The sequence below is a fragment of the Columba livia genome, chromosome 7, assembly GCF_036013475.1.
Source record: "Columba livia isolate bColLiv1 breed racing homer chromosome 7, bColLiv1.pat.W.v2, whole genome shotgun sequence".
Lineage (NCBI taxonomy): Eukaryota > Metazoa > Chordata > Aves > Columbiformes > Columbidae > Columba > Columba livia.
The window spans coordinates 21,124,966-21,137,817 of NC_088608.1; the positions used below are offsets into that span (position 1 = coordinate 21,124,966).

Consider the following 12,852-nt stretch of genomic DNA (forward strand, 5'->3'; position numbering starts at 1 on the left):
TACATAGCAAATCAGAAGATTATTCTACATTATTTTAGGTGGTATATGCTATATAAGGATAAATAATGTTGAGATTTTTAGCAACAGTGTAGTTGGTCAATACAATTTAATATCCTTCCAAAAATAAAAATGACACAAAATTAGTATTTCCCATATAAAAATATGATTACTTGTAACCATAACTTGACATGTCATTTAAGGTACAAAAGTGATGTTACAATATATTTCTGGGTGTAATGCTATAGAATTTTTAAAATGCTATCTAAACACATGTTAAATATATCTATATTTTATTATTTTTATATTAACACCGTAAGTCCAAGATCTTTGTTTTCATTCCAAGAGTAAAAAATAGCTCCAACCAGAACAGCATTTGATTGCCACCTGCATCGTTGTGACCTCTTCTTGTTAAATTAAGACTGGTGTCAGCAATTTTCCCTTCAACTGTGGCTGAAAGATTTCAGGTGTTGGATCCAGCCTTCTATGTTATTACCGTAACTCATAAGATCACTTGTGAGGCTGCCTGGCAGATCTGCTACAAAATGGTTAATTTCTCTTGCCTTTCAATTCGGCAATCCACATTTACAGGCTTCTATTACTTGATAGTTACATGGAAACTACAGGTTAAAAAAAAAATCTTTTAAAGTAGCCTTAGAGTTTATATTTGTGGAAATAAATGTGTAACTGAGCTGGTCATCTCCCAGAGTGAGTTTTCTTTGTATGATTTTAGTGCGTCTTATTTAAGTAACCGAACTACGGACTATCCACAATTAGATTACAGAATTATTTAATTGCTTTCTGGAAGTTATTCCTGTCATTCAGCCTGTTTCTTCCTTACTTCCATCCAATTATTTTTGAGGTAATGATATCCTTGTGTTCCTTTCCAACCAGGTACCTTTGTGCATTTCTAGTTTCGTGTAATCTGAAGCATTTCATTGTTTTTGGTTAGACTATCTACAGCTGTTACTCATCTCTTCCTGGTATTTAATCTAACATGCAGATAAGGTGGTCAAGATGATAAGTAACCATTGTTTAAATAAGGCATGTGAATGCAATGGTATTTTTATTGACTCTATATCTTTGTAAGAGAATTAGACACTCTTAATCTTCTTATAAGTCATGTTCCATTTTCAATCAGAAAATGACATCACCTGCAGTCTTCTGAAAAGCTGCTAGTGTACAGCCGCAGGCCAGCTTTGAACTGGATTTCCGCATGCTGGAACAGGAATACTACTGGTTAAACAAGATGTAGCCACTTGCTGCAGCTTATCCTTTCTGCTTCAGGAAAATGGGAACTTACTTTTCTTCACTTTTGCTTACCAAGCCAGATGTCACTGGTAGCAGAGAATAGAAGTTCCAAGCACATGCTGGCCCCTGTCTGCTTTCCTGGCCAATGAGGCACTCAGGGTCTTGGCATCCTGATTTCCACGGGCAGCTGGAAGAGCAGCTCCTTGGCTACCTCCGCTATCCTGTCAGTCTTACCTTGTTAAACATACGCCCTTCTTGTATGCAGCCCTCCTTGTCTTTGCTGACATTTATGAGATTAGTATAGTGTGTCATTCACAAATCACGTGTGCCTAGCTTTAATTTTAATAGCTCCACATTGGTAACATTGACTGTCATTTGTGGCAGCATCTTGGGGGACTGTTTCTGTGTCGCATGGCAATAGGTCTCATTGTCTCTGTAAACAAAGCTTTTGTTTTTGCTGTCAGCTGTGTACAGGCTAATATAAGAACCTCGTGTTCTTTCCTTGCAGTTTGTGTCTCAGTGTCTAATTTTTTTTTCATGTATATGTTGTCTTTGTAAAGTAAAATGGAAAAAAAAGTAGTGCTTTCCTTGATTATTCTGTCCTAGTAGAAAGGGGAGGTCCATCCAAAAATGTTCTCTTTCTGGAAAGGGCATTGCATTGTTATTTCCCCCTACTCTGTCCTGACATGAATTATAAGAAATACACAGGCACCCTTCCCACTCGCAATGTGTTCCTTTAATGGAAGCCCTCAAGAAGGGCTGAAGTAAGGCTGTTTTTTGTTGTTTTTTTTTTTTGTCAGAAGTCTGTACAGCTGAGCAAAAATCCATCTTCTTAGTTTTTTTTCTGTGAGTGAGGAAGATAAAGCCAGTGTTCTACAAAATCTATTGCTCCAATGAATGACACAAAGATTTCTAGATAGAGAAAACAGTCGCTCATGTAGATTTTTCTTTCTCCTTCTCTTTCCTTCATGTTGAGGGGGCTGAGAGAGCTAAGGGTGCTTTTGGAGACCACTCTGTGTTCCAGTCTTCTATTACATGCCCCAGGGTTTTTCTTCATTGATAAGAGCATAGACACTGAGAGCTCTGCTTTTCTTCAGTAGAGGGCAGATGCTACTCAGATCCTCAAAGTAGAAGGGAGCTTGAATTGAGGAGCTTCAATAGTCTCCCTTGAAAATGAGTCAGGGCTGTACCCGATGTAGAACGTTTTGTAAAGGAGAAGTGTTCAGTTTCACAGAAGATGCTTTCCCTACTGTGCATTTTTATGCCAAAGTTTAGGTATGTTTTGAGATACATCAGAGGAAAAGGCTAATATTTACATTTCCAAGAAAGCTGAACTATAACCTGCTGGTTTTGATGAGCTGGGCCAGTCAACAAAGCAGTGTGGGAGGTGAGAGTTGGTATGATACATGTGATGGAATGTATGTTTCCAGATATCTCTCTCTTTACATTGATTATTGCAAAAAGTGCTATATAACACCTCGTACGTATCAAGAAGGGATTTTTCAGAATTGTCTCTGAGGTTATTTTTTTTTAATTGTACATTTTTTTAGTGAAAGGAAATGTAAAATTCTAGATCTAGAAAGTTGTTCTTAGACATTCAGGTAGTGTTTTTGATTTAAATCTTAATTATCCTGGTTTTAAGAGAAGACTGCCATTAATTTTGTTCTACAAATTAGTTACCAGAAGGTTTGTAGAAAGAAAACACGGTTTTCCTTTATTCCTGCAATGAACTAGCACATGCTGATCTACAGTTGCTATTTTGTCCACTAATATGAAATCCCTGTCCCTGCTTCCTTGCTGGTAGATTTTTAGAAGTTCAGTGAGCACTGTAAATCGCCTGAAGAGTGGAAAATTCCCCTGTCACACAGATGCCCTTATCAGCAGCTACCAGATGGAGCTCCGAGCAGGCACATTATCAATGTTAAATTGCCTTTTCTGAGTAGAGAGGATTAAAGCGTTCCTTCAGAAATGGGTGGCATAGGCTGCAAATTCAGGGATAGCAATATTCTGAAATGTTACTATTTTAAAAGCATATGAAAGTATCTTAGCAAACACTGCACATAAAAATGTATTATTCTTTCAAACCGATAAAACTAAAATTCTTAAAAAATAATTTGTTTTGCATAAAATAGTCATCCTGTAGTTTCTTCTTAAATATATGGGGGGGGGGGGTGTCCTTAGCTTAGATATATTATGTGCCTAAAATTCTAGAATAGATTTTCATATGCATTAAGTCACATTATATTGAACCTAAAATTGTTTGATATTTAGTTAAAGGACAAATAGGTTTAGGCTGAGCTTTGTAGTTTGGATTATATTAGCAAAATAACATTTTAGAATATGATTGTATAATTATATTCCTTTATTTTAATTCATGGAATATATGTTGACTTACCAAAACAAACTCTCAGAGAACATAATGTAAATTGTTTGCTCAAAGACTTGGGGTAAAAGATAATGCAATACTGAAACATCCAATTCCAAAATTAAACAAAGCTATCGAATTTGGCCTAAACAATTGGTGCCTAAGTATCAGGTTCCAATAATACTAAGCAAGCAAGCATCAGTGTGACACAGAGATTCAGTGACACAACTCCTGTTTCATACTAATGAGCTGCAGTGAATACCAGCGTTTCATTCAGAATTAACCTCCAAGGCTTTTATTAACTAACTTATCTATAAAGGTCAGTGCTTCCATTATAATTTAGACTGTTTTCATACTTAGTTACTTGATGGCTCATCCATTGTACTGTTTGTTTAGAGCAAAACAAAAGCCCTGCCAATGAAGAGAACACTTTTTAGACGTATCTGATTGATTGAAATTTAGCCGATCTGTATATTGTCTTTTCAGATTTGCACTTAAATTGACTTATTATCAATGAGATGTGTGTGCATACAGAAAAAAAGCCTCAGAACTAACAATTTTTTATTCTTCAATCACAACTACAGCAGCTAGCTTAATATAGTACTTGCTAGTCAAACCACTTTAAATCACATATGGCAATAAATTGATAAAGTTTGTTTTATTCTGAGTCATAGTTTAGCAGTATCTCCCATTAAAGATTAGTTCACAGCATTCTTTCATTTAGTGTAGGCTGGGATTTTGTGGTGATTCTTGTGTCCGTAGAAGCTTGAACAATGCTGTTCCACTCAACAGTGTAATGTTCTTCTTGCAGAACAAACTTGGAACTTGAGCTGGTCCATCGAGGAGGCAATTTATGTTCAGGAGGTGCAAGCGCAGCTGGGAAAAGATCATGTTTAAGTAAGTTTTCTGTTATGAAGTGCAATATAAATTATTAGAATATTGAATAAAATTGTCTAGATTTTTCCTAACATTTTCTAAATTATGTCAAGATTTTCTTTTATGAGCCTTTTTTACTGCCATAATGAGTCTTTGGCTTTTGTTGCAATTTGAGAGATCCGAAATGTAATTTGCACAAAATATTCATTAGAGCTGTTAGTGTGTTGTGGGTATAATCTATTTAGAAATCAATTGTGGGAGTATCCGTGCAATATCTTTTTAAAATTTCTCATTTTTATTAGTGAAACTAGAAGTATTTTAAGGGTAACTCAGCAAAGTGTTGTTTCACCTTCGCTGTTGCTAGTAATAGGAAAGAAATTTGTTTTTCCTAGTGCTAATGTAGCTCATGACTAGGTCTCATACTGTAGCTACCTTGTCCTGTGTCTTTAATTTCCCTAGTTCTTTCTTTGACATGAGAGTTTTACAAATTTTCTTTGGTAAAAGCTTTTAAATCTTCATTGTTCTGAAACCTTTAATATTTGGCAAATAAAGCACTTTTGGTTGACAGAAGTGCTTTTTTTGTAACATGAAATCTAGTCTTTTACTGGAATATAAACATTAGGAATGGACATTTTCTTTTGTCTGGAAAAATTGGAAAGCCTGCCAGAATACTACTACTACTACTACTAATGTTTGTTTAAATCAAGTTCATACATCATCGGGACAGTTTCAGTAGTAAAAATGTCAGAAAGCTCGGGAATACCTCTGCCTTTTGGTACGTGGCTTGTGGGTGATGCTTTCCTCATCATTTGCCGTGATGAGCTGCCAAAGAAATCCCAGCATGTGCTATGCTGTCCACATCCACTAGGATAAGAGCCTTCCGTTCCCGCCAGGAGATGCAGTCCAATTGATTTCATTCGTGTGTTGTGATTTGCGAGTAGTTTTAAATCCCACTGCACATTGTCTTCCCCTGCCATCATTATCTCCCTTTTACAGCAGAGCAAGAAAACTGTGTGTGTTAAAAGAACATTGCTAGATCACTGTTTGCAAATTTGAAGCTTTTAACAAAATCAAGGCTCTACAGATAACTTCTACTTGGATTACAATATATTAATTGTATGTTCACCTAGTAAGATGCACACTTTCTATCTGAATTTTAGCAACGTAGTCAACGTGTTGCCCGTTTCACAGGCACGTTATTTGGAAGACTCTGATGAGCAGCTTAGGGTGGAGATTTCAGCTTAAAATTCTAAAGTCTTTGAAATACTTAAAGTGAAAAAATTTATAATGACTTTACACATGATGAGAGTGTACCCCTGTTTTCACATGGCTTTACTAGCCATGTAAGATTTTTATAAGTTTTGACATTTTGAAGTTTAGAAGAATGTATGCAGGGAAGTAGCCTGTAATCTGTAAGGTTGTATTTTTATCTTACTGCTAGCTTTTCAAAGTCAAGAGATTTCAGCTTCTCGGTATTATATTTTTTTCAAGATAAAAGTGGCATCAAGTACATTAATTATATCTTAAAACCCTGTGGAATTTTTGATGTCATATCAGTGTCAAATTTGCGTTGCATGTACCTATTTAAAACCTATATATATGTGTGTGTGTATATATATCACAGTATCACAGTATGTTTGGGATTGGAAGGGACCTCAAAAGATCATCTAGTCCAATCCCCCTGCTGGAGCAGGAACGCCTAGGTGAGGTCGCACAGGAACATGTCCAGGCGGGTTTTGAATGTCTCCAGAGAAGGAGACTCCACAACCTCCCTGGGCAGCCTGTTCCAGTGCTCTGTCACCCTTACTGAGAAGAAGTTTCTTCTCAAATTTAAGTGGAACCTCTTGGGTTCCAGCTTGATCCCATTACCCCTTGTCCTATCATTGTTTGCCACCGAGAAGAGCCTGGCTCCATCCTCATGGCATTCACCCTTTATATATTTATAAACATTAGTAAGGTCCCCCCTTAGTCTCCTCTTCTCCAAACTAAAGAGCCCCAGCTCCCTCAGCCTTTCTTCATAAGGGAGGTGCTCCACTCCCTTAGTCATCTTTGTTGCCCTACGCTGGACCCTCTCCAGCAGTTCCCTGTCCTTCTTGAACTGAGGGGCCCAGAACTGGACACAATATTCCAGATGTGGTCTCACCAGGGCGGAGTAGAGGGGCAGGAGAACCTCTCTTGATCTACTAGCCACCCCCCTTCTAATACACCCCAGGATGCCATTGGCCTTCCTGGCCACAAGGGCACAGTGCTGGCTCATGGTCATCCTGTTGTCCACCAGGACCCCCAGGTCCCTTTCCCCTACACTGCTCTCTAATATGTAATTTCCCAACCTATACTGGAACCTGGGGTTGTTCCTGCCCAGATGCAGGACTCTACACTTTCCCTTGTTAAATTTCATCAGGTTATTCCCCGCCCAACTCTCCAGCCTGTCCAGGTCCCACTGGATGGCAGCACAGCCTTCTGGCGTGTCAGCCACTCCTCCCAGCTTAGTGTCATCAGCAAACTTGCTGATAGTACACTCTATTCCCTCGTCTAAATCGTTAATGAATATATTGAATAATATTGGCCCCAGTACTGACCCCTGAGGCACTCCACTAGATACTGGCCTCCAACTAGACTCCGCACCATTGACTACCACTCTCTGGCTTCTCTCCTTAAGCCAGTTTGCAACCCACCTCACTAGTCTATTGTCTAGACCACACCTCCTCAACTTAGCTGTGAGGATGCTGTATGTATCTGTAAAGTAGTGGTTTTTTTCTCATGGTGCTTTATCAGCAAGTAATGTCAGTAAGTGCTGGAAGATTGTGACTATGCAGAGAATGGTTGAATCACAGAGTGCTGGGAATCTTCCTCGGTGTTCATCTATAGAGCTTCATTATTTCTATTTGAACTATATCAGTTGACACCAAGGGAGGAACTACCTCAAAGTAGTTTTTGTTTGATTGGGGGTTTTTAAGGAAAAAAAAGAGAGAAAGAAAGACACAAAGTGCTTTGTATAATACAGGGTTTAATTTTTTTCTTATACTTACCACACCATCCCTTCAACCTTATCTTACATAAAGAAGGGCTGTTACATACTTAGGACCTGGTTTTAGAAGGCAGCTGTACGTTTTGTTGACAGCCAGTGAAAAGGTCAGTCTGGATTTTTAATAACTATTCCTCAAGTCTTGAAATGCATGAAGAACACTGTAATCATAGGAGGAATTTCTTTATGGAGAACTACAAAATTGGAAATTATATATGAAGAATATCTCCACTAGAGAATTGTCTTATGCTGGATTGTTACTTCAACAAAACAAACAAACTTAAGTTCTGTTAAAATTCATATCTCATACCTATTTTTCCAGCAATTTTACTGTTCTGTGTGTCTCAGAAAATGAACCAGTGTTCTCTGTTCAACACAATAGATTACTGGAACAAACTAAACTTAGAGAAAGTTGAAGATACTTACCACACTCGAAGTAGGGAAATCATCTTCTTAATAAGGAGCTTTAAGTAGGATTATGTCAACTATTCTTTTTAAAAATACATCTCAGTTTACAAAATTTAAAATATTTATGAAATAGATCACATTTTGGTAGCAGCAAATTATCTGTGCATTAGTTGTCTATATAAAGAGTAAAATAATCCAGTAAGGAAAACTTCATTTTAAATCCTCGTCATCAGTAGTGTATGTATTTAAACAGAATAAATTATTGTCCCCATTATGTGATTTGGCTGTTTTCATGTACTTGCACACAAGAGCTTAATTTGGAATTGGTAGAGCATTTCTTATAATAGAAAATCATGTTGATGATTTTTTTGTTGTTGTTGTTTTTAACATAAGATTTCTTGACTTGTTGTTTCTACTTATAATACATTGCATATTATTTGTTTACTATTTTTCTTTCTTAAACCATTTTGTAATCTTGGTATTGAGTGTGTCACACATGGCAATAGTGCTTTTTCTTTAGGCAGTTGCGTTACTTTTAAGGATTCTAGTGCATATTTCTGATGAAGGGGTAGGGACAGCATTTAACTGCAATGCACCTGCTTTCGTTCACACTTCTGGGTGAAATGGTAAATTTTCTCATTTAGGTCTAAATCAGCCATATTGCTGGTTGTAGTTTCTGCTTTGTACTTCAGAAAAATTGAAGAAGGCACTTAGAGCTTTCAGGTGAAAGGTACTATGTCTGTGAATGTGCTGTTGCTTTAAACAGCATGGAGACATAAATGTCATCTATTAATTGTTAAAACGTTCACACGCTGGTTGTGTTCTGTATTGGTTTTGTAAAATGGTTATGTAGCAAACTAGTCGTGTTTAATCTTGCATTAAAATGGACTCATTTTTAATATAAGGTAATGGCATTCTTTTGGAACAGACCTGTATGGTACTGCCGTTCAGTGTTACGGTGTTTAGTATTGGATGTTAGGCTAAACATGACTAGTGGGAGCAGAATTACTTTTTCATATATAGCAGGGTTTGTTTTAACTAAACCATTACATGATTATATGAGTTTTCTTCAGTGCCCCTTCCATATTGATGCATTTAGAGATAAAAAATTGTACTTCATTAGATAAATATTCTAGAATAGATTTTATTTTCTTTCCATACTGATTTCTTTTTCCAAGAGGTAATCCTGTTTTTAAAGTTTCACTTAAAACATACCTTCAACTTCTTCATTGTCCTATGCAGTGAGGAAAGAATGATTTTAAAAATCCATACCCTATCTAGAACTTGAAGACTATTTTGTTAGTCTTGCATGCACAGGATTGAAATGGCTTTTGTTTTTTGAATGTCATTCATATCAGGTCCAGCAGAAGTATTCTAAAATATATTTGGTTTTCTTATGTGCGAGGTAGTGAGGTGTCTCTCTTGTGATTAAGCGCACCGCTCTGTATTAGTCTTGTAACAACTGTGAAGTTGGGTGATTAGATATTGCAGAAAACAGAATGCGTTGTCCCAGGTGAGCTGCTACAGCCAGAAGCGTCAGCGAGGATGGTGGGAACAAACAGGTCAAGAGCTGTTTCAGTAGCTCGCACCAGCAGGGCAGCTGCTCTTGGGAAGTAAAATTAAGAATGATTAATGTAGCTGTTAGTGTTGGTGATTGAGTCTGTGTAAGAAGACTGATGAAGAAAATTTGGCTGTAAAATTGCCATTTCAAGGTTTAAAGTTTTGTATGAGTGTTTGCATGAGTGTGTGTTACTGAAGAGTATCCAACCAAAAATGGAAATAGAGCCTTCTTAAAAATAAAGTCTTATTTTAAGGACCTTATTACACTTTTAGAGTCTGTGGCCTTGAAAATCTTCTTGGGTTTAGGGGATAATGATGATATATAACAATTGCACAGATCTTACTTCTCTCTTTTATGAAGTGTAAGAGATCTGATGTTTAGCTTTTTGTTTTCAATGTTATTGTATTTGTAGAACATAATATTATAAGGCTGAATAAGTAAGACTTCTCTGAATGACCTTTCTATCTTTAACTTGAGTATGTAAATGTTATAATCTAGGCTTTTCTTCCTTTAAACTTTTAAATAGTTGTTCTTTCTTTCTGGCTGCTTTCTTCTCTTTTTTTTTTTTTTTTTTTATTTTTTCCCTTTTTAATAAGGATAGGATTAGGGTTTGTTTGGGAAGCTTTAAATATTCTATCACCTTGTCCTCTGGCTTCAGTTTCCCTGTATAAAAACTTCTTATCCATACGCTTCCCACAGATAGCAGAGTCTGGCATTTCGGCATGAGCTGCATTAATTGCAAAGGCTGTTAATTTACAAGTGGACATCGAAGAAGTATTTAAGACTTGTGTAAACTCACCTTAAAAATATTTTCAGCACCTTCGTAACTTCTGTGATGGTTCTAACCATTGAGAAATTGTATTGTTCCATTGTTTCTTTTTTTTCTCCTTTCTCTTTTTTGCTCTCTTCTCATTTTTTCTCTTTTCTCCTTTCTTCTTTTTTCTCCTCTTGTTCATTTGAAGTCTGTGTTTTGCATTTGTAGATGGCTCAGCAGTGTCATCTGTCTTGATTATAATGTTAGTATCAATTTAATCTGTGCTTTTAGTGTTCATGTCAGCACAGCAAGTCACCTTGACATGACGTGTTTTCTAAGCTCTTCCTGCCCTTTCCATATCATTTTTTCAATCACATTGATAGTCATGGCTGTCTCCATTTTATCAGTATTGCCAGTGATACTTGGAAACACTAAGAGTGGTTTGTTCCCATAGGAAGAATTAATAATTGCTCAGTTGCAACTGTTTCCCTCTTGTAATCTAATAATGTGAATATGGTTGCAAAGATTCCTACCAAGCTCACTGCAGCCACTGAAAATCAGAAAGATAAAAGTAGTTTTCAGGAATGCTGTTTGCCTTGGAACAGTGGGTTTCCATGGTTGATTGGTTTGGTTTGGGCTTTTTGAAAGTTTGGTTTTGTGGAGGTTTTTTTGTATAATTTTTTAATTAGGAGCTGGCAATCTGCAGATCTTTGGTGCCCATCCATTCACCCTAACTTTGAAAAGGCCGTTTTTCTCACCAACAGATGATCATAACTATTTCCTAGAAAGCTTGGTATGGTGTTCATTCCTAGCCTGCGAGAGAAAAAGATAGATAGTTAGAATTCTATTGCTAAAGTTGATTTTATACATCGCTACATTTGATGTTGAGGATAATTAGCCGCTTCATCAACAATTAAGGCTTAAGATTTTGTAAAGACTGTTCATGTCTTAATGCCTTAATAGGCTTTTCCTGATCTTCACATTTTTTTTCTTCATTGATTCCAATCTACTGGATCAGTGATGAATGAGAAGATGCTGTCAGCAGGTTTTTGCAGCTGCTGTTGCTAAGTGGACTATATAAAGCTCTACAAGGAGAAAAATGAATCCTCAGTCTCCTTATTAACTATCACTTCCCATCTGGTTGCATCAAGTGCTTTTTGTTATAATCTACATTCTTCCTGATAGTCCCAGCAAGCTTTGGGAGAAGGAGGGCATGAGGTCTCTAGTCTGGTAAAATCTTCACACAGCAGTTGAGACAAGGATGTTTTCCATCCCACTTGCAGTGATTGCTGTGTCACTGTGTTTTGTGACCTTTTGACATTGTAAGTGTGAATACTAATCACTTGAATGAAAAAAGACTGGTTCAAAAGAGCAGAGTAGAGATTTTCATGACGACGGTATGTTATTTATGTCCTTCTAAAACATAAATATGAGAGATACTGGGCAATAAACACGTCATCTAGACTTTTACTTTTGCAATCAAAATAAAGTCAGCTAATTCCTTAGTTTTCTTTGTCATCGTTATCACAGCACATTGCTATACATTGCGGAAGTGGAATTAATAGCAGAAAAAAAAAATCTAACTCTGATTTCAACTTTAGATTGAGAGTTTACAGTTCAGAGACTGGAAAAAAGATAGAAGAAGAAAAGGCATCGAAACTCACATAGAAATTTGAGATCACTTTGGCAAAGACTAAACTAGGATTACTAGTGAAACCAAAACTTAAATGTGCATGGAACTTCCTGGATCACTCATTTTTGTCAGTTCAGTATGGCATTTTTTGTAAGTTCTGCTGTTCATCTATCAAATCCCTATTTGGTCGTGTCTCTGAATCTAGTCATCTTTTGTGCTGTGCATACTATGCTGGACATGAAAAGAGCTGTGAAATCTCCTTTATCTATTCCTGTTCTATGCACTTTGGCATAGCAGAAGATTTTTAAGAGCTTTGTCAAGATCTGTAAAATCGGTGTGCTTTAATACTAGAAATAGTAAAGAAGGCATCTGCAGGTGCTAGTGCAGGCAGTGTGGATCTGTAGACAAAATACCAGTTTTCTTTGGTTATTTATGAGAGGAACAGCATTAGAACATTTTCTCAAAGAGCTTCAGTCCCGGTGCAAAGACAGGCTCTTCTCCTTTGAGCTGCTCTTTTCAAAGGGCCAATTCCAACTGAGTTTATTGCTCCTCTCCCACAACAGGATAACCCTCAGGAATAGAGCTGGTGTAGGAAGAGTTGAAAACAATATGTACTAAGATCAGCAGTGTATGGAAAAAGTACATTTATTTTCTTAATGTTTAGAAATACAAGGGCTAATGTGAAGTAAATTTAAAGCTAATGTCTAACTGGTGATCTAAATGATTCTAGTAGTGTTTTATATAAGCTGTACATGTGTTCTGTGGAAAACAAAGGCCATCTAGATAAGCTGGGTGAATTGAGGCAGTGCTGGTTCAATGTAGGCAACATTTGAGTCATGAGAACATGTTTTGAAACCAGTAATAATCTTGCCCACTTAAATGCCTAAATCTTGCATCCTGCCAGGCCCCTGATGCCTTGCAGCCACAGGTTGTATTGTGCATTAAAATGTTGTAATTTTTTTTTAATATTTATTCAATTTCA

The 12,852-nt window shown here is 36.8% G+C and overlaps 1 protein-coding gene across 6 annotated transcripts in view; it reads left to right on the forward strand.

The window, feature by feature from the left end:
- The window catches only part of UBR3 (ubiquitin protein ligase E3 component n-recognin 3), a 122,123-nt gene that overhangs the window by 79,474 nt on the left and 29,797 nt on the right, over positions 1 to 12,852 (forward strand). For all 6 annotated transcript variants that reach the window (XM_065069724.1, XM_065069719.1, XM_065069720.1 and 3 more), the window contains one exon: positions 4,425 to 4,510. In XM_065069724.1, coding sequence (XP_064925796.1) covers positions 4,425 to 4,510 — 86 coding nt within the window. The remainder of the gene's footprint in view (positions 1 to 4,424; positions 4,511 to 12,852) is intronic.